Raw genomic sequence first — 26,259 nt, 5'->3', positions numbered from 1 at the left:
TGCTTCAGCTCACGCTCAGTGGGCTGCACCCACTGTCCTGCACCCACTGTCCGACACGCCCCAGTGAGATGAACCTGGTACCTCAGTTGGAAATGCGGAAATCACCCGTCTTCTGTGTCGCTCACAATGGGAGCTGTAGACTGGAGCTGTTCCTATTCGGCCCTCTTGGAACCCCCCATTGACACCAATTTTCAATTTTTTTTGGAGAGATGGAGGTCTTACTATGTTGCCTAGGCTGGTGAACTCCTGGGCTCAAGCCATTCTCCTGCCTTAGCCTCCCAAAGTGTGTCTAAAAATATTTTTGATTATTATAACTGGGAGGGTGCTAGTGGCATCTAGTGGGTAGACACCAGGCATGAAGGCACTCTACAATCCACAGGACAGTCCCCCAAAATAAAGAATTATGTGTCCTGAAATCTTATTAGTGCTGAGGTTGAGAAACCCTGGCATACCCTCTACATAAATCACCACTGAGAAAATGTAATACGTTTGTCTGGAGAGGCATATAAGTGAATTATAGGAGCGGTTTATCAAATGACTATACAACTAATGTCTTCTCCTAGTTTTCTTACTTTTAAGGCAAAAGAAATGAAAAGGTATATAAAACTGCTCTTCTTCAGTAACTTCCTTCTTATCTAGTATCAATTTCATACATTTATCTACACAAAACTGACATTTCATTAGAAGACTTCAATAACATCCTCTCTTTTCGTCTTTGCCACATCCCATTGCCCCAGCTGACTTTTCTTGTATATGTTTTGTGGCATTGTTAATAATTTTGTGTAATTTGTTAAAGCATTTTTTAAAAACTTACTTCTTGACATTACTCCTTCTTAATCTCACCTATGAAATGAATTACATTTATAAAAGAGAATTGGCAAGGGGAAGTGGAAGGCGTGCTGGTCTATTGAAGACCTGTGTTCAAATACAGGGTCCTCCACTTATTAGCAGGTTAATTGAGATGTAAGTGTGAGAGTTCCTCACACAAGTCCCAGATGGTGAAAGATTACAACCATCCACACCACTTTCCCTTCCTTTCTATCAAAACTCTATGAATTACATGAAACTAAATACACCTCGAAAAATATCCTTAGTGATCTTCACCTAAAAGCAAGGTTAGCTCTCAATTACAGTATATTATTGAAATCCAAATCATAAGTCTAACAATTTTCTGGGAAATGAAACTTCAGAACTAAAGTTGGATTAGAAGTTCCTTCATATCTTTTTGTTGCTAAGAGAAAAGCTTCTAGGCATTAAAGGATTATTTAGCTATTCAGAGCAGGTGGCTTCACTATCTTAAAATGTGTTAAACTACACTAATTACCAAAAAGGGCAGTGCAAGCCACTGTATATTGTAAGCAAACAGTAGCATGCTCCTCTGGAAAAGAAGACTGAGAAAATGCATATGACTTGTGGTTACTAAGATACTTGATCATTCAGAAGTTGCCAAGCATTTTACTAATGTAATCTTATCCCTCTTCTCCATCTTATACCATTATAGAAAACATTTAAAAACATGGAAAAAAGGAGTATTTTTAGTAGGTCGTTGTGATAATTTTCTTAAGTGATTGTAAATAAAACAGAATTTTTAATTTTGAATAAAAATGAGATATAGTTTGCTAATGCAGTCTTCTACCCCCATAACTGAACTATGAGGTTCAATTAGATAGTGAGCTATCCCTCACTCCCTCTTTCATCCCTTCCTCCTGCTCACTTCCCTTTTTATCCTTTTCAAAGAAATGACAACAGACCACTTTTAAAGGGCTATTTTTTAAACTCAAAAAGACTGAAAAGAGCAAGAGTTTTTCAAAGGCAGAAAGCAACCAGGCAATGAACTTTGGAAAGAAGAATGACCATGAACACAGCTTCTTAGCACTGGCTATCTGAGATGAAGCCATAAAATTCAGTATCCAACTTTTCAGCTGGTATTCTTATAGAAAGAAAACAATCTTGCCCCTTAATTTGATTTTTCTTATCATCTCATGGCAATTTGTATAGTAGAAGGGAAATGTGTGGCCTAAAATAGCTTAATCCTTAAATGGATTTATATTATCATAATTTCATCTGCCCAGGTTTGGTAAATAGCCCACCACACAGTAGTGATACAATCTCTAATCAGGCTTTTAGAAACTACTCTGAGATGAACAGCAAAGAAAAGGGTTCCTAATTTAATTTATTTGTAAATCTTATGATAATAGACAGATATTTTGTCTTATCTATATGTTAATGCTAGCATCTGTCAACCATGATCTATTTAGGGTTATTTGAAGACAAGCATAAAACAATATTGATTTAAGCAGAGTATTTTTGTATTCTTTCTTTTAATGGGAAAGAGGCAAATAACCCTCCCTCTTCCCATCTTATCAAAGCAAAATAACAGAGATTTTATTTTTTTAAAAAGGAAAGAAACAAATGGGTAGGTTTTGTTTTGGAGTCAGTGCAACTTAAACCCATTGTTTTCTTTAGAAGAATGATACGATTATAACACTCAGCAAGGAGAATTGATGTAAAAATATTGACCCTGGTCTAGGCACTACAAAAAAGGGTCAAACTTAATAAGGCAAGTATGTAAGGTAAAAGATAAAGGATTTCAATAACAACGAGAAAATATAAAGGTGAATAATACTTATTTTGTGGAATGTATATTATACAAGAGAATAAATTCCAGTATATGAAATATATAGCATACATTTGAAGAATAAATTAAACTGCCTATGATAATCCATTTTTAATACCTATGTCTTATTAGGTTGTCGACCTAATTATAAATCTTTTCTAATTTTATATGATCAAACTATTCTTTGGGATGTAGAGTTAATTAAAAAAATACACCTCTGAATCACACTGAAAAAAATCAAGTATTCATAACATGGAGCTAAAAAGAATAAAATTCTATTCACAATTATGTTACAAAGTGATTTTTTTCTTTTAATTATTCAGCAATCTTCCGTAAGAAACTGCAATGGGCCGGGCGTGGTGGTTCACGCCTGTAATCCCAGCACTTTGGGAGGCTGAGGTGGGAGGATCACGAGGTCAGGAGATCGAGACCATCCTGGCTAACACGGTGAAACCCCGTCTCTAATAAAAATACAAAAAATTAGCCGGGCATGGTGGCGGGCGCCTCTAGTCCCAGCTACTAGAAAGGCTGAGGCAGGAGAATGGCGTGAGCCCGGGAGGCATAGTTTGCAGTGAGCCAAGATCGCGCCACTGTACTTCAGCCTGGGTGACAGAGCAAGACTCCATCTCAAAAAAAAAAAAAAAAAAAAAAAAAGAAACTACAATGGTCCTGAATTGAGCTTTCTGTAGTTTTGGTAGCAGTATTTCTTTCTGGATTGAATTTATTTTAGGAAAAATGATCAGTTTTGCTCTCTTGAGTAAATCAGCATTTACGTTTATAAAATTGAACATGCACAGATTATTTTATACAAGTACAAAACTATAAACAATTGGTTCTTAATAATATGCTATAGCAATGTATTATCCATGACACGTTTAGTAATATTAGAGCATTAAATGCAACACATATGTCTTCAAGTGTGTGCACAAAAGTGTGTGTTTAAAATTCTCAATACCTTATTTTTCTCATACCCAGATTGTCTCAGTAAATCAAAATGATGGCAAAGAATATATTTGGGCAACAACAATATACAAGTTTACCATGCTTAAAATTCTTACATTTCTTATAAAACAAAACAAATTCCTTAAACCAATGTTTTAATCTTTAATTTATTATTTGAATACTTATTTTCTATAATATTTGGATCACTTGTGACTAAGGGCTCCATAGTCACAAGTGATCCAAATTAGTTGTGACTCTGCCTGGTGTCTTCAGCTATGGAAAAAACATTTCTTTAGAATTGATGGCATTGCCAGAGAGGACTGAAGTTTGTATACGACATGCTCAGTAGAATGGGTGGTATACGGTAAGCATTTGAGACAATTTAGCTATTGCAATTATTATTCAGACAATAGGGATAAAATGTAATTTGTATTTCACAGTTCCCTGAGGGTATTCATCTCCACTTGTAGAAAGAATACAGGAAAAACAACTGGAACAAAATATTAATAATGATTGTATTATGAATGATTTTTAACTTTTTTCTACCTTTCTTTTTGTCCATATTTTCTGCAAAGAACGCATGTGACTTTCATAATAAAAAATCAAATTTTAATTTTTTAATTGCCCTTTAAATTTTGTTGGACCTTTTTAGCATGTCTGTTTGTCATATTCCATTGCAAACTGCAATAAATACAAGTATGGACTGAAGGCATTGAGAAGTCTTGGCACCACTGGGTGGGAAATGGAATGATGCATCCATGCTCATGCCCTTGGAGTATGAAGGCAGAATGAAAATTAATGAAATGTGTTTTATGTTTTCCGTGCCATGTCACTAGTCTCTCTTAGAACATTATTAGTTGAGGAAGGAACTATCCTTCTGAATTCTGTGCTTCAATTAAGGGACAATGTCTAATGCACATCACCTTAATACCAAGAAGAGATTAAAGAATGCAGACACAAAACTCCCAGATTACAGGAAAGTAGGGCTATTACTTTCATTAAAACTTTAAAGATAAGCCTAGAGTTATAGTCTATTTGGTTTTTTTTTTTGGAAAAACAAAATAAACCACAGAAAGTAGTGTGGCTTAGCAGAAGCTAAACTTTTAAGTCATACAAAAACAGTTTTAAAACGCATTATAAAAAGTGTGTGTTCTGTTTTACATGTATAATACTTACTGGAAAAAAAAATAAGGCAAGTCTCTTTCCACTAAATTCTTTTTCTTTTTTTCTAGTAAGGGAACAAAGAAAAACCACAAACAATCCCCGAAACCTGAATAGGGATTATTATGGTGATTTTGATCTTGCAATTGCAGCTATTTCACCAAAGGCTTCTTTTCATCCTTGCACTGTACTTACCATAAGATTCTTGCTACATGTAAACATCAGTACCTATTTCCATTATTGTAGAACCACTTTATTCAGCACTGACATAGAGCATAAACATGAATAAGGTACATTCTTTTCAAGCAAGAAATGTGAGAGGTAAACACAAATAGCAATAACATACTTGTAAAAGTGCTCTGAGAAAGAAACAGATGAAGTGCTATGGGGATTACCGGCAGAAAGGGCTCTGTCTCATTCCTTAACAGAGCCTTGGAGAAATGTTTTGCGGAAAGATGAGTTGGCTCTGTAAACCCCCTGAGGACAGGAACCACACCTCATTCATCTTTGTATCCCTTCCTGCTAACATTTGATGAATGCTTAAAACACATTTGTTTAATAATATTGTATACAAGGGAGTTGACTCTGGAGCCAATTTTTCTGGTTCAAATCCCACCTCTGCCAAGTTAGGGAATGAGCTACTGGATTTTAATTATATTTTATAGAAAACTTGTTTTCTCCAAAATGAGGTGTGTGTGTGCGTGCGTGTGTGTTTTAATTCTAATGTCATGCTTAGTATAACAGCAGAAAAATGTTTCCTATTGAGGACTCCGTTCATGGTAGAAATATCCATAATTATCTTACGTGGTGAGAGAGTCTTTAACATTATCATCATTGTGTGTTATTAAAAACTAAAACAAAGCAGTATCCCTGATGTCTAATTATAGTGAATTGTTCCTTAGTGCTTTCATGGACTTCTGGGAATTCACAAAATAAACAAACTGAGAGGATAGCCACGGTTATTCATGAACTAGAATTTCAGAGTTGGAGGGGGCTTCAGACCATTCTATACATTAATCTCCTGACTATGGGTGAGGAAGCCAGGCTATAGAGAAGACTCAAGTCAGAAGAATGAAGGGCAATGATAGAAGAGATTTGAAACTAATTTTCTTGACTTTTGTCTTGACACATAGGAGGTACTTCATAGAATATAATAATATATAACATTATATAATATTTAATATAATATATCATATATAATGTATAATAAACAAAAGTGTAAAAGTAGAATGAATAACCAACATGTGAAATTATGAAAAGGTATAATAGGATATTTGGGTTTAAACTATAGAGACAGAAAAATAATGGCTGATAGTGATTTAGGTCACAACAAGTGAGCATGACTAATTTGGGGAGAAAACATTCTTTTCCACAAAGAGAGGTAAGTGCTGTAACAACAACACCACCAACAACAACAATACTCAATATCTTATCTTTCTGTTTTTAATTCTATCCTTAATTTTATTCTAATGTGTTAATCTTATCTCCAGAAAAATATGGCTAGGTCATACCATGGAGAAGAATGACTGATGAATGATTAGATCATAGTAGTTAAAGTTTTATTAAATCCTTACTGCTATCTCTAATGTTTAAGTTAGCCTCCTATTAATTAGATGCCAGCTCAGTGCTATGAAATATTTTTATATATCTATCTCTCTATATATGTGAATGTTTAAAATCATGCTCTTGTCTTTAAGAAATTTCTAATTTAAAATGGACGAGATTCACAAAGTACTAATACAGTTCACTTCTCTCTGCAAATGACCTTTAATTTGGTTGTTTAATTTGTCCTTGAATATACCTGGTTCAGTTATGATGCAGGAATGAACAACACAGAAAATTCTTGCTGGTTTTCCTCGCAAAAGAAGTAAACATGTACCACCAGTGCAGCTGGAGCCAGAGGAGCTCCAGAGGTGACGGTGCTCTCAATAAATGCCTGACCTTGACCTTCACCCACGAAGTGAATGATGCTGAACTTCCAAGGACTCAGACAGGGTTGCTGATGGATTTTATCACCTTTCTGATGTAAATCTATACTTAATTGTAAAGTGTTATTCTTAAATGTTCCTACTTATTAATTTAGCTGATTTATTTGCATTTATATTTGAACATTTCTCACAAATTTAAATAGCTTTCCATTTACGCTCTTAGTCATTTGCTTTGTTAATAAACATACTTAGTTCCACAGGAATCCTAAAGAACAGAGCATTATAGATTCATGAATCCAAATATTTAATTTCATATTTTATTGCTGACTTTTTATGTAAAAAGAGTGAGTAATGTTCATTAACACATCATATTTATATATGAAGTTCTATTTTCACAATGAAATTTTATACTAGATTAACATCTATACAAGATTTTCTCTAGCGGGTAAATTGCTGTGTCATGATAAAATAAAAAAAGATCTGTTTACAGATTTCAGTCTAAATTTTGGTCTAAAGGAAATCGGGAGAACCACTACGCCACCATATTTTTGACTTATGAATAGCTTGAAATGGCTGTTTACCAAACTTAAATGTTTACGCATCCCTAGATGGAAATATCTTTTATGATTTTCTCTCTGCTGTTTTGGGAAAGGGACATTTTCCTCACATAACATCTAGGTTTTGAAATAACACTGGAAAAAAGAATATATGGATTACAGATTCAAGCCCCAGGATGCCTTTGCAAGTTTCTCTCTCTTTATACATTCCTAAAATGTATTTTAAAGCCATTCTCAATGTGAACTATGTGAAAAGTTGCCATTTTTAATAGACATTTTTAAAACCATTCTATCTGGGGACTATCTTTCAATATTTAATTCAAAACACTATACATACGACCCATTAATTTAGTTTCAAACTGAGTGTGTACTTCTCTCACTCATGTACAACTGAGCCATATTTTCAAATACTCATTTTCCATATACTTTATATATAATTCTATTTCCTTATAAAAATTCTTTATTTCTTTATTTTATTTAAATCTGATCTTCCTACGTAAGTTTGATTGTGCCTTTTCAGCTAACTTTTAAGTTCCCAAATGAGGGGGATTATCATAAAGCTTTGTTTCTGTAAGAAGATAAGATGCTAAAAAATATTTGATAATGAATGAATGAATGAATAAGTCTTTACTTCTATAAACATGACTTAGATAAGCACTTCTGAGAAAAGGATGAGGTTCAGAGAAAGGGATCAAGATTCAAAATAAAGAAAAATTAAGATGAAGAATGAGGACTCAGGGTAGGTGGATATCAGATATGCTGAAGAGATCTATTTCTTATTCTGCTCTGTGTTTCTCAGATTTTATTTTAGCACCCCACAGTTTGGAAATCAGATAAGCTTTCCTGGGAGTATAGCCAAAAAGCAAAGTGGATTTCAGCAATTTCTATTTATTATGGTTGTACAGTGTGTCAGGAACTGAATGGAACATATACATTACATTAGAATGTCCTTTCCCACCAAAGGCAGTGTTCTGGTTCCTCATCTATTAATATATACCATATACCTCATAGGAACAAAAGTAAAACATACGTTGTTTCATATAATATTTTTATACATATATATTATGTCATGATTAGTTTTATATTTGCAATTTTTACATCATTTGGTAGGTCTGTGTTAACCTTTCTATTGAATGGGCTGGAACCATTTTAGCCAGTGAATATCTCATGTAAGAATATTCTAAAAGAAATAACACAGAATGTAATCTTGCTTTACCACTAACCAGTTGATGACAAGTAACTAACAATCTGTGCCTTGGTTGGCGATATGTCCAGTCCTTCTGACTTGACAATGTGGTTATGAATATAAACTATGACATAAATGAAAACATATTTTTTTTGAAGTGAAAATCATGTTAAAGATAGTGCCAATATTTATGGCTGTGCAAGTCATTTCCAAACCTGCCTTTCATTTTGCTTGTTTTTAGAGAGCAGAAGAGCTTCTGTTGGCCTGGGAACATTGTTCATTCTAATAGGAGAGTGGGTGCTGCTTTGAAATGAAAAATGAAACACACAAATTTGCAGGAAGCTCGAGGTAAACATTTAGACAGCTCACATGAAGCCTTTCACCCAGGCCTGCCTGTCTTACTGGGTGACATCCAATTGCTACGCTTCTCAAAGGGCTCCCCCTGCCTCTGAGATGGCTCTCTAAGGTTGTTGCAGATTCAATTTGTTCAAGTTGTCTGCCTTTTTTAGTTTGTTTGTTTGTTAAAATCCAGAACAACAAGGCTAGAGTTTTTGGACCACCTTAGTAAAGGCATCATAGAGCCACAGAAATCAATACAATCAACTTTATTTCACAATCAGGCATAAATGGTCAATACGTACAAAGCCATTTCTTCTAGCTCTGTGTATTGGTGTCTATTTTAATTGTGTGCATAAAGGAGTGGAAAGTGAGAAAGAAGTGTGCCAAACAATCTTTTCCATTGCTCAGTAGGGTAACATCTTATAGGCTGTGTGTAGGGCCATGGAATGGATCATAAAGGTTAGTTTAAGGCTATACAGGGTCACAGTTGGAAATAAAGTCAATAATTTGAACTCCAGGTCTCCGGGATTTCAGGTTTCTCTGTAGACTGTAATTCACTCATATAATCATGCTTACTTAAAGAATGTATATATAAACGCATAAGTGTTCCTCCCAGTCAACCAACTTTTTCTGATCTCCAGTAAATCAATGTTTGCCAAGAACTTTCACTGCTCTAAGATATTACATTTGCTAACATTCTATAAAAGTGTGCTCCTGGCTCTGGTTGGAGTTTTAGCCTCTGGTTTCTACTTCTGACTTATGAGGCTACCTCATTTTAAATGTGCAAACAGGCAATTTCAGTGATTTAAGGTAGAAGCATACCTTGAGGTTCTAGTTTCCCATTTTTATTTATCATCATATTTCCTCCTTCAATTCTCTCTAAATGGGTATACCAAAGGCGATTCACAATTCTGAATCTAATATAACTGTCGATGAAAATATTTATATTTCCTTGGGATTGAGGAAATCAGGGCGACGAAAGGACATAGAAATACTTCCCACTGCAACTAACTTATTCCATTAATTAGTTTGAGGGTATAATTTCACACATGCTCATCTTATTGTGGAATTTTAAATGATGGGAAGTAGAGGTCTCTGTTTTAATGAGATAATCAACTGGATAATGTCCTCCCTCAATAATATAAGGACATTTGTAAAGCAGAGAAGCCAGTATTAAATTTTGGCAACAAATCTGTGAGTGTTCTTATTGACAAGAGTCAGAAATCAAACAATTAGGCTTCTGAATGAATTAATGCACATTTCAATTTTCAAATTTGAGGTGCTCAGAGAGATTAAGAAACTTGTCCAAGGTCACATAGGTAAGAATTCCTACAACTTGGATTAATATCTCATGAAAAATTTTCCCCATGTCTTAAAAACCAGAAGAAAAATATGAAAACAATCTTCTCAGTCAAATAATGCCATGATATTCATTTCACTTATAATAATATAATCCATGGGAATAAATAACAGATGATTATCATTTCAAATAATGAGCAAATCATGTAATTAATTGATAAAATAAAAATTTAAACCAATGTAACAAAATATTACAACTAAGTAGAAAAGGTAGAATAAATATAACATTGGTCTACTTTTACGGTAAAGTTAGATCAACAACTTCTCTCCCAATAAAATCTAATTGTATACATATATCTTATTTTACATGTATCTTATATATAACATTTATATGCATGATAAACTCTAGATACTATTTAAATTGCTTTTTTATTACATTAAGTACTATCTCAAAATGTTAATTAATTAAATTTTAGTTTAGAATAATAAAATTATTGTACTGGGAAAAGATTAAGATTCTATCTAGTCATTTTTTGATGTGAATGAGAAAACTAAACCCCACAGAGATAAAATGATGTTTCCCAAGTCATGTACTAGTTAGAGCAGAAACAGGTCTGGGATCCAAGTGTTTTGCTTGTTGGCTTATATTCTTTCTTTGGTTCTTCACACTTGCCTTAAAAAAATCAGACAGGAATTTGAATGCATTACTCAAGAATAATTGATTTTTAAAGGGAATAGTTCATTTTCATAATAATTTCAAAGATGCGAGATAAAATGCTTAACCTGTACTAGTCTATGGGACTCTTCAGAAGTTTAAATCAAACCAAGCAGACTAATTAAGGCTAATTAAAAGATGGATTCATTCAACAATCCTTTATTTAATCCAACACGTATTGCTCACCCACCATGTGTAGGCTCTGTGCTAGGCACTACGGTTGAAAAGATGAACAAGATACAACCAAGAGAACCACCCCACTAGGAAGTACGTAAGGGGAGCTGAGAGAGAGTTCTGCACAGGCTCAGGATGCTATGAGAACACGAGGAAGGCATCTAACCCAGCCCTGGAGGTTTCTGGAAGACTCCTTGTAGGAAGAGATGCCTTCAACTGGATTTTGAAGGACAAGCAAGGATCGGTCAGGTAGGTGAGAATGTGGGTGACCCAGTCAAAGAGAACATCATTAGAGAAGGCCAGACACATGGAGGCACAAGTCTTCATCCATGTCCCTACAAAGGACATGAACTCATCCCTTTTTATGACTGCATAGTATTTCATGGTGTATATGTGCCACATTTTCTTAATCCATTGATGGACATTTGGGTTGGTTCCAAGTCTTTACTATTGTGAATAGTTTGGCTTAGTTACTTTAATATTTCTTTATCTATTTAAGCATTTATTAAAACACCAGAATTACGTGCAGTACAAGCCACAGGTAAAATAACAATTTTGGACAAATGAGGCACAAAAACACAGGTACTTTGGCTCTTAAAATAGAAGATGAGCTCAATGCTTCCTTGATATAACACAGAACATTTAATTTCTATTATTTATTGATTCTGGAAGCAGAATATAATCACGTGAATGTGCTAGAAGTTGATTTCTAAAATATTAATTTTAACAAAATCAGCTATGAAAGAAAACATGATTTTTATTTTGGTATTTTTAATTTTACATTGAATAATTTGATCAATGCTATCACATTCTGATTTCTATAATGTTACTTCTTAGTCGTTCCACACTAATTAATTGAAAGTTTAAAATCAATTTTAAGACATTAGGGAACAAATGTTCTATTTAAAATAGATATTTTAATATGAATTGAGATTAGTAAAATAAGAGCTGTGCATATTTCCTCTACAATAATTTTGATCCTGCCATTTAGAAGTAGTTTCCTTTCAACAAAGCTGGTATTTTCTCTCCTTGCATAAATGGATGTTTAAGATCATAAGAAATTAAGAGAACTCCCTCAAATAAATAGCAACAAATTTTTCTCTAGTAAAGTCTTATATTTAAAACAGGGGTTAATTTCAAGGAAGTTAAAACATTAAAGTAATACATGAAACGCTTGGTTAACTACCTTATTAATATTGAATATTTTACAATATCAAAGTACAAAGTAAAAGATAAAAATATTTAGGTAAGTAATATAATTTTGAGCAGGGATATTTTGGCTTTGTTTATACATACAATCAATATAATATTGAGGCTTTAGAAAAATGTCTCTACATTGGGCTTCTGAGCTCCAGTTAATCCCATAGCCTCAATATTATTCTGGCCTTCTGGGTATTTCTGATTCTAGAGAGGATTTCTGCATAAAAGATGGGTGTTTCATGGCTGTTCTGTACTCCACTAAGCAAGTGCACCCCAACCTACACAAAAGTGCTCTCAGAGTATTACATGTGTAAATGTTACAGGTGTTGAGTGCAGAGTATCGGTAAAACTATATGGATTTGACATCTGTGTTGAGTAAGTGGTAGAAACAATGCATCAGTGATTTCTACCCTCCAAGGCCACCGCAATGTTCCAGAAAACTTGCAGAATCCTTTTATCCCCTGTTAGTTGAGTCATTTTGCAGTGGCTGAGGTACAGACATGGAGAAATGGCCTGAATTTGCTATGCAGGCGCAAGCAATAGAGTGAGAAACAGAAGACCCAGATTCTACTCCTCAGTCCCCAACTGATTTGACAAGGAAGTTTCAGGGAGGCAGTCAAACCTGTGTGTTGTATTCTCTTTATCAGCATGACAGAAATAAAATATCTATCTTTTGCCAACCTCACTGAGGCACTCTAAAGATTAACTTTTATGAACATCTCACTCTCACAAAAAGTGACTATTGTAGCAGAGGTATCAGTATTATATCACAAATAAGAATCTGCTATATCAGGGATAGCTTTACAGGAAAATGTCTTATTTGCAGAACGAGGAGACATACAGCAGCATGCTCCCAAACAGCATGTCTTCTGAAGAATTAGGAGAGGTTGATCTTTGGCTTTGTAAGAAATATCAAGCATCTCAATGTCAGCAACATTTTAAAATGTATTTTCCATTATATGGTTAGTAGTAAACTGGGGGAATTGGTCCTGCCCAAGCACTCACAGATGTATTGTATCACTAATTACAGGCCTGATAATAATAGAATCCTACAGCTGGAAGGAAAGCCAGTAATCCTTTAAAGAGACCATCTTCTATAAAAGCCTTAGCAAACACATCCAATCTGTGTTTGAATATATTTGGTAAAATAGAGCTAATTTATTCACCTTTCACCACTCATCTACACACACACACACACACACACACACACACAGAGAGAGAGCAAGAGAGAGAGAGAGAGAGAGAGAGAGAGAGAGACTAGCTCCTTGGTAGAGGAGACTCCCTTCAGAGCCATACCTATGATTGTGCAGATTGGCTGTGTAAAGATGTCTGGATGAGGGGGCACTATTCAGGTCTGAAATCCAACCCTCTACCTCACATACCAAGTGTGTGCCTGGATGTGGGATTGTGTTCTCCAGGAAAAAACACAGTCTTTGTATATTTGGTTCACCCAGAAAGGGTACATTTTTATTATTTGCAGAAAGGCAGTACATGTCACTGGCATTGCTATTTCTTGTCTCCTTTTAGAAAGACCTCTGTGTTGACATGTGGTTTTTGAATCTTCTTAGCCTATAACTGAATGGGAAGAATCACTCCTCCATATTTCGGGCTCACATATAAGAGTAACTGTGGGAGATATAATAAGATCCCATGGTTCAGATAGGTGCACAAAATAGACAAGTTCACTGGATGACCATTGTAGGACCATTGTGAGTACAGTTCCTTCCTTGGATCTAATGTGAAAAGCTGTGTGTGTGTATGTGTGTGTGAGAGAAAGAGAGAGAGAGAGAGAAAGGGAGCTCACATGTGCATGCATGTGTAACTGGGGAGGTCAGGGCTGGGGGTGCAAGCAACCCTTACAACAGGGTATAAGCAAATGACAGCCTCTGATAGCAGTTCCAACATCATAATGTTCTGTCGTAGTCTCAGTTGTCTCAGGGGTGTGTGTGTTAGCATTATTATCAAAATTGTTGTTGACAACCAGCTGAAGTGGTGAGGAGGTGTCTAGAACTTTAGAGGGATGGTTTCTAATTCCACATGACCTTGGCTGGTTAGAGATACAGTTAGAAACCATTAGAAGAATCTATTACATTTCTAAGTCTGCAGCCCCAGATTGTCCTCCAGCTTTAAAAAGGTTGAACCCATTAAACTGCATAGACTGCTTTGACAGTGGAGTGTTGGTTAATTACAGTGGCAATCTAATTATAAGGTTTATAAGGTTTCCCTGTAATCGATTTCATTTCAAGTGTGTAGAAACTTCACTTGATATGCATTTGCTTCCAAAGCTTATGGGAATAGACCAGATCCTGGGGCTGTGTGTATCTTAGAATCAGGGAGACCATCCCAACTGCACTTGGGAGTCCTTACTCAGGACAGTAAGCACTTTTCTGAGTATTTCACACATTCATTCACTCATTCATTCATTTAATCATCAAGTCATCTATTCATTCAATAAGTACTACATAAAGAGTATATACTTTGCATTACTAGTCTCCAAGAATATAAAGATGTATTGGATTTGTTTACTGCCACAGCTCAAGAAGTTGGGGAGACTGACAAAAATAATTAAAGTTATACATTAATTATGGTATTATCAATGCATATAAGCTGCTAAAGAAGCATCAAGGAAAACATTCTTAATTCTGCATTGCTGGGAGAGGGGTGGTGGTGCAGAGCAGCACTCACTGAGGGTGAGTTTGATGGGAATAGTGACAGATGAGTAAACATTCTATGTAAGGCAAGGAATTCAGGATGAGGAAATAAAAAAATCTAGAATTGTGAGAAAACAAGAAAAGTAAGCATCTGCCACTATTTCGAATGACAGGTATAACAGGCACGCTGGGGCTAAAGTCTTTATTCCACAGATGATATGTAGGAAACATTTTGGTAGCTCTATAGAAACATAAGAGCCAGTGTAATTCATAAATTATTATATGCTAAGACCCTTATACCTTCATTATCTCATCTAATCCTTACGAAGTCATCACAATGTGTGGGTACTTTTCTTATCTCCCTGTCACAGGTGAGGAAAGTGGGGGTTAGGGAGGATAAGTTCCAGCAAAATCATAGACACTATGTGATGAAGCCATGGTTTGAACTTGGGGCTGTTATGCTGGAGCAGAAGCTCTTAAGCACTATGTTTTGTTCCCTCTTCAAACGTGAGGAATTATGAAGTGATGTATGATGAATGCCATCAAAAGTCTTTCAGCATTCTTTCTTCTTATTTTTTTTTTTTTCATTTTGGAAATAGGCAATTAATTGAAGAAATCTGAGCCATCAAGACCTAGCCCTCAGGTTCCTCACATGTGAAATGACCAAGTTGTGCTGTGTGAACTCTAAAGACCTTTATACCTCCAAGATTCCATTTTAATTAATCTTGCCCCAAGCTTAAGAACACTTTCTTTTTGTCTTACATAAGTCTTCATAAAGGGTTATATAAGAGACTGTATATCAATATTAATGACTCAAATGCACAGGGCATCTTGATTATCATCATCCTTTGGATGAATACGAAACATGAATGTGCCCAATATTTTACATTAAATTCCTGCACATGAAGGAAAAAGATGTTCTTATCACTAAGGTACATGATACGTATTTTAATTCCCTAATTAATTGCTGAACTCTTTACATGGCTCTTTCTAATATCTCAAAAAGAAGAGGAGTGAGCAGTAGATGGACACTGATCAACGATAGAGGAACCATTCTACTCTTCTCTGCTACATGATTTAATAAGCCAATATAAGCTAGTTCTACCATATTCTCTTACAGTCCTGTCTCTAATGGCAGGTAGTACTAAATAAATACAGGCTTAAAGGGAATTATTTCCTTTCAATTCTTATCTCTCAAGCCAGGCTGGACTCTAGTCAATTCACGATAGAGACCAAGATGTCTATTTTACATTCAAGCAATGTCTGAACATGTTACGGTGGACATTCACTTAAAAAACTTCCCCAAATCTAAACTCTCTTTCTACATTTGGGAAATTGCTCACACTCTCAGTCTTAGTGAGAAGCCAATATGCACTTTTACAGACTATCTTGGAGCCCAGGTATGAATGTGTGGCTCAGCTCCACCAATCAGCCATATCTGCCCTCCATTTTGAAACAGGGATTTTGGACACAGACAAGCAGCCATGGTAGACAGTCCATCTTGGCAGTAAGGGCAGCCACTGAAGCTCTAACATGGGGTTTCTGTGGGCAGCAGCAGCAGCGGGGTAGTGGCGGAACCAGTGTACCAAGCTCTGCTGTTCTTTGTACTGTGAAGGCAGCAGTGGGGTCCACACTGACCTGTTCAGGGCTTGACTTGGGCTCTGCCCCTGCCTGTTCCCTGGACCGTTCACCCCAGGCTAGATCTAGAAGTCTGCCAGTGCCCCAATGTACTTTTTTTCCAACATCATTTGTTTTAAAATAGTTTCTCAAGCTTACAGAAAAATTACAAAAATAGTACAAAGGACTCCCATGTACCCTTTCCCCAGATTTAGAAGTTTTTAATATTTTGCTGAATTGCTTTATCATTCTCTTTCATTCCTTCTCCCTCCCTCTCTCTCTGTATATGTATACACACACATACATACACATAAGATTATTAAATATACACACCATGCTTTTTATCACTTCATAGAGTATGCGTATAGCCTATGAACAAGGATTTTTTTTTTTTAACATAGCCACAGTATAGTCATCCAATTCAAAAATGTAAAAACAAATATAATAGTGATCAAAAGTCCATATTCGAGTTCTGGTCAATAGTGTGTGCCAAGGGTGTCCTTACAAGCAATTTCCTTCCTAGCCCAAGATCCAGTCTAGGATTATATATTGCATTTAGTTGTCATATCTCTTTGGTCTCCTTTTAATTTGCAATGGCTTCTCAGCTTTTTCTTGTTTTTCATGACATTGATATTTTGGAAAAACACAATCTGTTTATTTTATAGAGTAGCCTATATTTTGGGTTTGTCTGTTTTCTCATAATTAGAGTCAGGTTGTGCATTTTTGGCACAATTATTACCTGAGTGATGCTGTCTCTTTTTCAGAGCATCATATCCAGAGGCACATGCTCCATCTGTCCATTATTGGTGATGTTGATTTTGATGACTTAGTTAAGGTGTTATCCAATTTAGCCATTGAAAAGTTCCTTTTTTTCTTTTGTAATTTATGGATGACATTTTGATGCTACGTAAACATCTTGCTCCCAAACTGCCCTCCTCCTCAGATTTAACACCCATTGATCATTCTTATTTGAGTCACTTTTTTACTATGGTGATTGCAAAATGGTAATTTTTAAATCTTCATCATTCTTTCTATGCTTATTCAAATGGCCAGTCTAGTCAGTCCAAGGAGAAACAGTGATAAAAACCTTTAGAACAAGAAATGTTCTAAATTTCTAATTCAATTTTTCAGGGCACTTTATTTCACTTGTAAAACATGCTTACAGGCCATATTCTCTTCTATTGTTAGCCAAATGACTGCTAAAGCAACATATAAAATATCAAATAGTTATACTACAACTGAAAAGCAGAAAAATGTCAATTTTAATGACTAAATGCCAAACATCTAGATATTCGGAAACTGTTAGTGGTTTATTGTAATATTTATTTTCATGTTGATTTTTTAATGTAATAAGTCTTAAAATAGAGAATAATGGTGTAATGAAAATAACATACCAGGGTAAGACAGATTTCACTTCAGCACTAGCTCTGTTAACTAACCAGTGTGGGACTTTCTGAGCAAGTCTTTTAACTTTTCTGGGCCTCAGTTTCCCCATCTGTGAGATGAGATGGTTGAAGAAAACTTTTTCAAAGGTTCTTTAAACAAAGGATTCTATGACCTCAAAATTGAACATTAGCACAATCGTTGGAGACATAAGGAACTGTTAACTTAGAAAATTTTAATCAACACATTTAGATTTAAGATTATTTTGGTATAAAGACCAAATACCTGTGAAATAACTCTCAAGTGATTTAGAGAATAGAAACATCAGAACAATTTATAGAACAATTTAATAAAAAGAAGCTAAGCAGTTTTAGGCTGCCTGAATAGGTATCTTTCCCAAGAGATAGATAATATTGCAGTGGTTGGAATTCATCTGATCACATCTCTAGGAGTGTGTCTTGTTTAGAGGGCCATATTTTCATGGAGCCTTTAAAACTTCATAAATATCATTATGAGAAATGATTGAGTGCACTGCTTATCTTGGAGGAGGAAAGATTTAAGGGAATGGGGACATAATAGTTCTCTAAACAAATAGTTTTTTTTTTTATTTTTTAGTAGAGACGGGGTTTCACCATGTTGGCCAGGTTGGTCTCGAACTTCTGACCTCAAGTGATCCGCCAGACTCAGCCTTCCAAATTGCTGGGATTACAGGCGTGAGCCACCTCTGTTTGTTTGTTCTCCAAACAAATTGTTTAGATAACTATTATGTTCCCACTCTCTTAAAATAAATTACAAATAAATAAAACTACTTATTTATTTATTTGTAAATAAAACAAATAAATGTGTTAGGTGAAGCATCATAGGTTTGTTGTGCATTTTTCCAGAAGGAAAAACTACAACAAATTGGCTGGTTGTTATGGAGTCAATATAATGAAGACATTTTCATTCAAGTCTAGTTGTGATAGTTGCTCTTTCCAGCTCCTCTTTCAGGGACTTCCTCTTGCCTCTGTGATGTCGGAAAGCTACCTAGGAATTAAGCTTTCTGCTAGGTCTCAGCTCAATAGATCACACATTGTTTTTTACCTACAGTTTTCTCAGACCAGTGCTTCTCAAATGTTAATGTGCATATAAATCACTGGGTTTGTTGAAAAAAATCACTTCCTGATTCAGTAGGTGTGGAGTTGGACCTGAGATTCTGCATTTCCAATAAGCTCCCATGTATCTCATGTGTACATAATCTCCTGCCGAATCGAATGTTATATCCCTACATGATCAGCAGCTCACTGAGGATGGGAATGCATGTTACAGTTAACACGTAACATTGAAAGGAGGTGAAGAGGTGCTTTGCAGCTCTAGCAGCTTCATTTGCTTATGGCGTTTTTTTCTTTTTTCTTACTTTCTTAAGGAGGTTCCGTATTTGCTGAACTTTTACTGTTTCTGATCACTTTTCATGATAGTACTGGCAGGCTCTGTCAGATGTCCACCCAAATACTGACAGACAGGTAATATTTTCCCCAGGAAATGTTGGATTTTGCTGGTCATTACTTCAGTAGACTACAGCCATTTTGACAGGGACACAAACTCACATATACCTAGTGTGAGTCTTTCCCATGGTGCTTTTCACTAGGTTTTTCCACAAGGCATAATGTCATGGAATAGGGGCCTATATGTGTACAGTGTCACTGTGATCTGCTCACCCGTATCTCTCCCTTCACCCTACGCCTCTTCCATCTCCAAGAGGGCATCTTGCCAAACTGGGTGCTATATGCGGTACACTCTTATTGTCTCCACCTTGAGGAAACTTTTTACCTTACCCTAATTTAACACCAGTTTTAACCCTCTAGGCTGTATAGAACAATGTTATCCCTTCTCTAAATAGCTAGCCCTTCAAATACTTATATAGATTCATCATAGTCTCCTTGAGTCTTTACTTTCCCAGCCAAATATCACCAGTTCTTTCAATCATTATTCATATGACATAGTTATGAATTTCTTTACCATACCAGTTGCTTTAAGAACCACATGATTTTTAAGAGAGTGTGTGGGAGTGGGGATTTTTGTGACTCCCTAGGTAGATTTCTGGCATCACAACATCACCATTCTTCTCCTGGAATTTCCATGATTCATAGATCACCATATGGCATTCTGTTTGGGGAAAATAACTTGCTACATCTAGTCTCACTTGCAGGGTTTATCTGGTTTTCCAGAGGTATGTGCACATGAGTAGAAACTTTAGGGAGTTGTGCATGCACCTGAAATTCAAACTATTTCACTTGGGTCAGGTTAACCCCATTTTGGAGCTGCTGGCAGGGATTTTGGTCTTTTTTTTTTTTTTTCAATGAAATGGCAAATAAACAGCCTCTTCCTATCTAAATGAGCTCATTAATTTTCATCTGTGCTATTTCTAACAGTGGTCTCTAAAAATCAATCCAAAAGTTGGATCCATTTAGTGAAATCTTACATGGAGTATGATAATGGATATTTATCTAATGGGGTTTTAATAAAAGAAATAGTGTATTGGTTACTAACTAGTAAGAATCAGTCAGCATTACATTATAAGATAACATTGGCAGTGTGTTGTATTATTACATCTTGAGCTTTCAACAATCAGCAACTGTCTTGATAGTAAATGAATAGAGTATTAACTATCTTCCTGTTTATACTCTATAATATAGTAATATATAAGCTATAATAATTTTTCTTGGCAGACTGGGAAAGAAAGTCTCTCATTTGGCATCCCTACTGAAGGGGATGGTATAAGTGAGGTGAGGTAGATGTGGATGAGGTGGGGGTTAAGGAAGAGGTCACTGAAAGAAACATAACCTCCACTTCACAGCACTCTGGCCTCGGATCCATGCAATAGTTCAAGATGATTTGTGTTTTATACGTTCTGAATTATGAAAAGGTGAAAAATGTTTCAGGAACTTGGTAACTAGTTTTCTCTGTCAGCATATTTGAAATTATATTTTTAGATGTCCCAAACATTCAGATTGGACTTAGGTCTCTTAATAAGGACACACTAGGCTGGGGTTTACCTTTACCTTTAGCATTAGAATTACGCACTGGTTTTCCTATAAATGTATCAAGAAGGTAATTTTAAAATATAAAACCTTTTAACAGCTTTAGCTTATGTTGGAAACATGTGATCTCAATGAAAAGTGTAAAAAAGCAGCCTGCCAGATGTTTTGACTACATGGTGTATCGCATCTTAATGTTTCCAGGGTTGGCAGTAGTAATACTAAAGATTCAAAATTGTAGAGTTAACAAGTTGTGTTTTAACCTTTTCTTATTCTTTACTTTAAAAATGTTTTATAATAAAAACATTTATATGCTGAAATTTTTACTTTGAAACACATGTTTTTAGGAGGAATATTTATAAACCATAAATAAAATCTATAAAGACTATATTGTGTTTCTTATAGTAAGTATATAAACTGTTGGCCAGTATGGCTGGGGAATGAGATTTTCAGATTAATCAAGTATTCTGCTAATGCATACCATAATTATTATAACTTTCAAGTGTTAAAAGCTCACCACTACACCCATACCAAACATGATTTGCATGTGAATATACAGGAAGACACTTTAGAATCTTGCTGGAGCTTGTGTCATAATTTTGAGCAACAGCTTAAATGTATATGAATTTGCGTCAATAGAGTTCTAGTTAACATTTCATCATACTTATGCTCATCATTACTTATAAGATGACTTTTGAGGAAGAAGACCAGGTGCCATTTGAACTGGGGTAAAAAAGGGGGAGAGGAAGGCAGCAGCGACCACTGACCAAAACAACTCAACAAACCCCAGCATTGCTCATTCTCCCGAAAATATCACCCTTGCTCCAACTCTAAACTAATCTCAAAGATTCACCTCTGAAAATGTGTGTATGCGTGTGTGTGCGTGCAGGTGGTGTACTGCTATTAGTTATATCTTTGCTAGCAGTTAATGCCTTAGCAAAGGGTTAAGAAAGAAACAACACAGGATAGAAAAGGGTGGGCCAGGTGCTGTGGTTCATGCCTATAATACTAGCACTGTGGGAGGCCAAGGCACACGGATTGCTTCAACTCAGGAGTTCGAGACCAGCCTGGACAACATGGCGAAACCCCATCTTTACAAAAAATACAAAAATGAGCTGGGCATGGTGGTGTGCATCTGTAGTCCCAGTTACTTGGGAGACTGAGGTGGGATAATTGCTTGAGCCAGGGAGGCATAGCAAGCAGTGAGCCGAGATCCACCCCAGCCACTGTACTCCAGCTTGGGCGACAGAGCAAGACCCTGTCTAGAGAATTAAAAAAGGTGGTACCAGGAGGGAAAAAAGTGGATCTGTTAGAGAGGTGGAAGTACCCATGATAAATATCATCTGCTTTACAGTTTTGCTGAGGGCCTCAATTATGATAACCTACTGTTTAGGGTATTGAAAACAACATTCTACAGTCTTACCTTTGATTGGTTTCTTATGTGTGTTGTTTCTAGTGAACCCAAATAAATCCCCAGGGGCAAGATCTGATGTATTAACATAACTTATATTACTTAAGCTATTCCCCTTTGTGAAGATTTTAAGAAAAATCTTAAGTAAAGCCGTATCTAAAAACAAATACAAAATTCCCCTGGGAGAAAACAAATGGCTACTTTTCGAGCTGTTAATAATCTTACAATTTTTGTCATTTAGATTTTCTTTAGTTTATGTCTTGTGAAGCTAGAGGGTGTGGAATGATTCCCCAGACAGCTTGAATAAGTCAAAAAGTCTGCTTTGAATGCCTATAATAAAGATCAGTTACAATTACAAATAGATTTTTTGTTTGATTGCCTTCTGAAATAACTTTCTTTTATTAAGAAAAAAACTATTACTGTGGATTCTTCAATAACAATTCAAAAAATCTTAGTTGAAAATTGAAATTATATTTCTCTGTATTTATACCACCCCAGAAAAAAAAGAGCTTGGTTAAGAAAATATTGAGAGACATGTAATAATTTGCTCTAACTGGAAATGTTAACTCATATGCACATACGCAAATAAACACCTCAGCCCTAAACGTACACAGGTATTGGTGGAATTAAGACCACAGGCCCTCTATGAGCAATAGAGAGTTTTGTCAGAACTGATGCTAAAGTATATTCAATCATCATCAGTCCCCTTCGTCAAAGAGAAAAACAAGTAAATCTAAAACAGTCACTAAAGAAGCAACCTTTGCTTCAGCTACTGGGGTGACTAATTCCCCTTGGAAATAATTGGTAAGACAGCCGGATAAAAAAACACAGCTCCAGGACCCTGCTCCAAAGAAATATACCTGCGGCCTTTACTATGAAACCAAGAAATATCTGTTACTCTATGGTCTATCTGTAATAGATGCTAACTTTTATCTTCTAATGAACTAGCAGAGCAAACCAAATGTGTGTTTTTAAAAGTCTGTGGTTTCTAAAATGAATTCGGATTCTACCATAAACCAGATGAATTAGCCATATGTATGAGAATTAATAGACTTTATTTGCAAAATCATTAAGTTGCAAAAACAAAGGCACCACAGGAGTTTAAAATTAGACTATTTTTAAGTCTTCCTGAGAACACCTGCCCCTACTTCAAACTGCTAATTTACAAAGCTCTTTATTTTAAAATCTCGTGGATACAGAAAAGAGAAGAATTAGAATGCATAGCAAATGATTGCAAATATTTCTGTTTCACTCTTGTTTTAAGGTATCAGTCAAGTAACATGATGTTTCAAATAAACTCCAAAGCTGGCAGAAATGTTAGTAAATCTGCTTATCCCTGGTCCACTTTACCAAATATGGATTCAGATTTTAATTATACACATTTTGGAGTGTTTGGAATATGTTTCTTCTCATCTGTGATTAGAGTCAGGTACACACAGGAAGACGATAGTATCTCTGATAAGGAAACGTTCTTTAATCTAAGTATACCAACACAATGGAAATTTTGTCTATAGGCTAAATAATATTCTTTGGGGAAGAGATATGAGTTTAAAATGTAAGCCAGCAAGTATATTATAAATCAATCTGTAATAGGTATTTTTTTGTTGGGGGGAACAGATGCCCATTCAGATAATCATGCTATTGAATAACTACTAAACATACCTACGGAAGTTTTATGTCTAACATTAATGGTCAATAGTAAGTAGGAAAAAAGTATTATGCTCTGAAATTTTGGTGAACATATTGATTGCAGTCTTTATTTAGTAATGTTTTAATTTAAGCTTGGCAGCAAAGATTTGTGAGTTTTACTGCAAGTCATCATATTTGCTGTTACAGCAGTGCACAAGCAAAAGACATTAAGTTGGGAGAATATGCAGAGTCTTATATTTTGTTTATTCTTTCTAAGTGAAATTAAACCCTCAGACATTGTTCTAGGCAACTCAAATTTCAATAACATTCTCCTTTGAGATATTGAGAAAACTGAGTTGAAATTGTTTTTGGGTGCATGAATTTACCATATTGTTGCTTCGATTCTTCATTCACAGTAACATATTTTTTAAGCAACAAAACAATACTGTGCAAAGTTTTTGTTAATTTCCCTTTAGTGGTCAGTTGTCAATTTTGTGTAAATGAACAATTTTTTGAGGGTTGACTCTATTAAAATCTTCCTGTTTTACCCTTGTGAAGAAACTGTTTAAAAAACAGATAATATATAACATTCTAATTATCATTCTTGGGTGAAGACGAAGCATAAAACGATAGTAATAATTCTTTGGTAATTTTTTCAGCAGTCATTGTTTGAATTCTTCTTTGTTACTAAACTTTTCAATTGGTGTAGCTTTTATAAGAAACATGCAGATCACATTGATCATATATAATATTTAAAAATATACTTCATTCACTAATTTTTGTCTATCAAATGTGATATAATTACATTAATAATTTTCAAAACAGGATGATGTTAGTCATATGGGAAATATTTTGGAATTCTGGCACTGTATATTGAGAATTCTTACAAATTTGAGACTATGATAAAATACTGTGTTTTCTTTAAAAATGGATTATAGTCCAAAAGAATTTCCCTAAGATATGGAAATTAAATCTGGGTAGTACTAAGTCATAAATGTAACAACATATTTATCTAGTTCAAATTTCTCTAAAAGACACAGAAGCAAAATCCTCAGTACTCATAAACGTTACACATCAGGATAAAGGCATCACACATAATGATTGTATTTTACCATCTTTGGAATGGAAAGGAAGCCCAAACATCAAGCCTGATGACTAAACCATTTAGGTGCAACAAAAAGAGCCCAGTTCATACTTTAGAAAGCTGAGTTAGTATTTTATTTTTCTCCCAAAGCATATATCTGCCTTTGTAAGAAAGAACTAACCATATGAATGAGAACTGAAGTCAAGGTTAAAGTAATCTTGCCCAAGAGAGTAGAGTGTTTGCATCGGAAAGAAGCAGCGGCTCAGCTCAGATGAACATTAATAACAACCGGAGGCAGCACCTCCCCTGAAAAACATTAGAGCTCCTTGGACATGTGTTTGAAATTCATCCTCCCAAGTCATCCTGTGACTATTGGAGTAGATGACAATGTCCCATAATGTGAAGGGGGAAAATACAGTATAAATCGTTTTTTAAATATAACACTTTAAAAAATGAAATGAAAGTGACTGTTCTAAGTCAAGCAACCTTTTCAGACGGTAAAGGAAAAGCTTTGTCTTTCCTATTATTGTTTGCCCTTCAGTTGACATACATGCTGAGATGCATCAATAGGATTACAACGGAAACACGGTCATCTCCAGGGTTTCCTCTGTTTCGATTCCTTGATCCTGTTTAAAGAAACAGGCTCAGGGAATGCACAGAAAACAAACTTTCCCAATCGAAGTTCTGAGGTCTTCCCTCCCCTTCTCCCACCCTTGGAAACCGGTCTAGTTTTCCCGGTAGCACCGGACAGAAATGTCACGGTCACGTTGCATCACTTCACTTGTTGAGTTGTGCGAAGGCAGTACTTGACCACAGAAACTTGGTGAACCGCCTTGCTCTTAAATTAGCCCCCAAGATTTCTCTCCAGCCCTCTAGAAATGTCTTACCTGCATGTGTCCCTGGTACATTCTGCTTCGGTTTCTTCAGGGCTCCCTGAGGCCACCGGATGCTTTTTCCCCGTGCTTCCTTGCCCACCAAAAAAGGGGAGAAGGTGGGTGCACAGCGGGTTCTCAGAGGGTGCTCCTGAACCCCCTGGAGCTCCGGGTACCGGCCGGCGGGGCGGCCACTCAGCAGCGCTGCTGGCTGCCGGGAACTGTTCTCCGCTCGGGTGCTGAAAGCGGACGCGAGAGAGCGCGCAGAGGAGGCGAGGAGCCGGGTCGGCCACGCTCTCCTGCAGGCGCGGGTCCTGCTCGCGGGGCGTCTCTAGAACTCACTCCTTCTTCGCCGAACTCTTTCTCGCTTCCTGCCAGGATGCCTCATGTCTCTCTCACTCTCTGAGCTGCGAATCCCCTCCTCCCAGCCCTGACGTGAGCGCCTACACCAGCCGCCGCCGCAGCTGCCGAGCGGGG

At 36.0% G+C, this 26,259-nt stretch overlaps 1 protein-coding gene across 5 annotated transcripts in view; it reads right to left on the bottom strand.

Annotated features, from left to right (window-relative positions):
- The window catches only part of PEX5L (peroxisomal biogenesis factor 5-like), a 233,774-nt gene extending 207,521 nt beyond the window's left edge, over nucleotides 1-26,253 (bottom strand). For all 5 annotated transcript variants that reach the window (XM_011956703.1, XM_011956707.1, XM_011956704.1 and 2 more), the window contains exon 1: nucleotides 25,798-26,253. In XM_011956703.1, the coding sequence (XP_011812093.1) occupies nucleotides 25,798-25,818 (21 nt within the window). In that variant the 5' untranslated portion in view covers nucleotides 25,819-26,253. The remainder of the gene's footprint in view (nucleotides 1-25,797) is intronic.
- Nucleotides 26,254-26,259: the final 6 nt, after the last annotated feature.

Source organism: Colobus angolensis, unplaced genomic scaffold, assembly GCF_000951035.1.
Source record: "Colobus angolensis palliatus isolate OR3802 unplaced genomic scaffold, Cang.pa_1.0 Scaffold422, whole genome shotgun sequence".
NCBI lineage: Eukaryota > Metazoa > Chordata > Mammalia > Primates > Cercopithecidae > Colobus > Colobus angolensis.
This window is presented reverse-complemented; position numbering and strand designations above follow the sequence as displayed.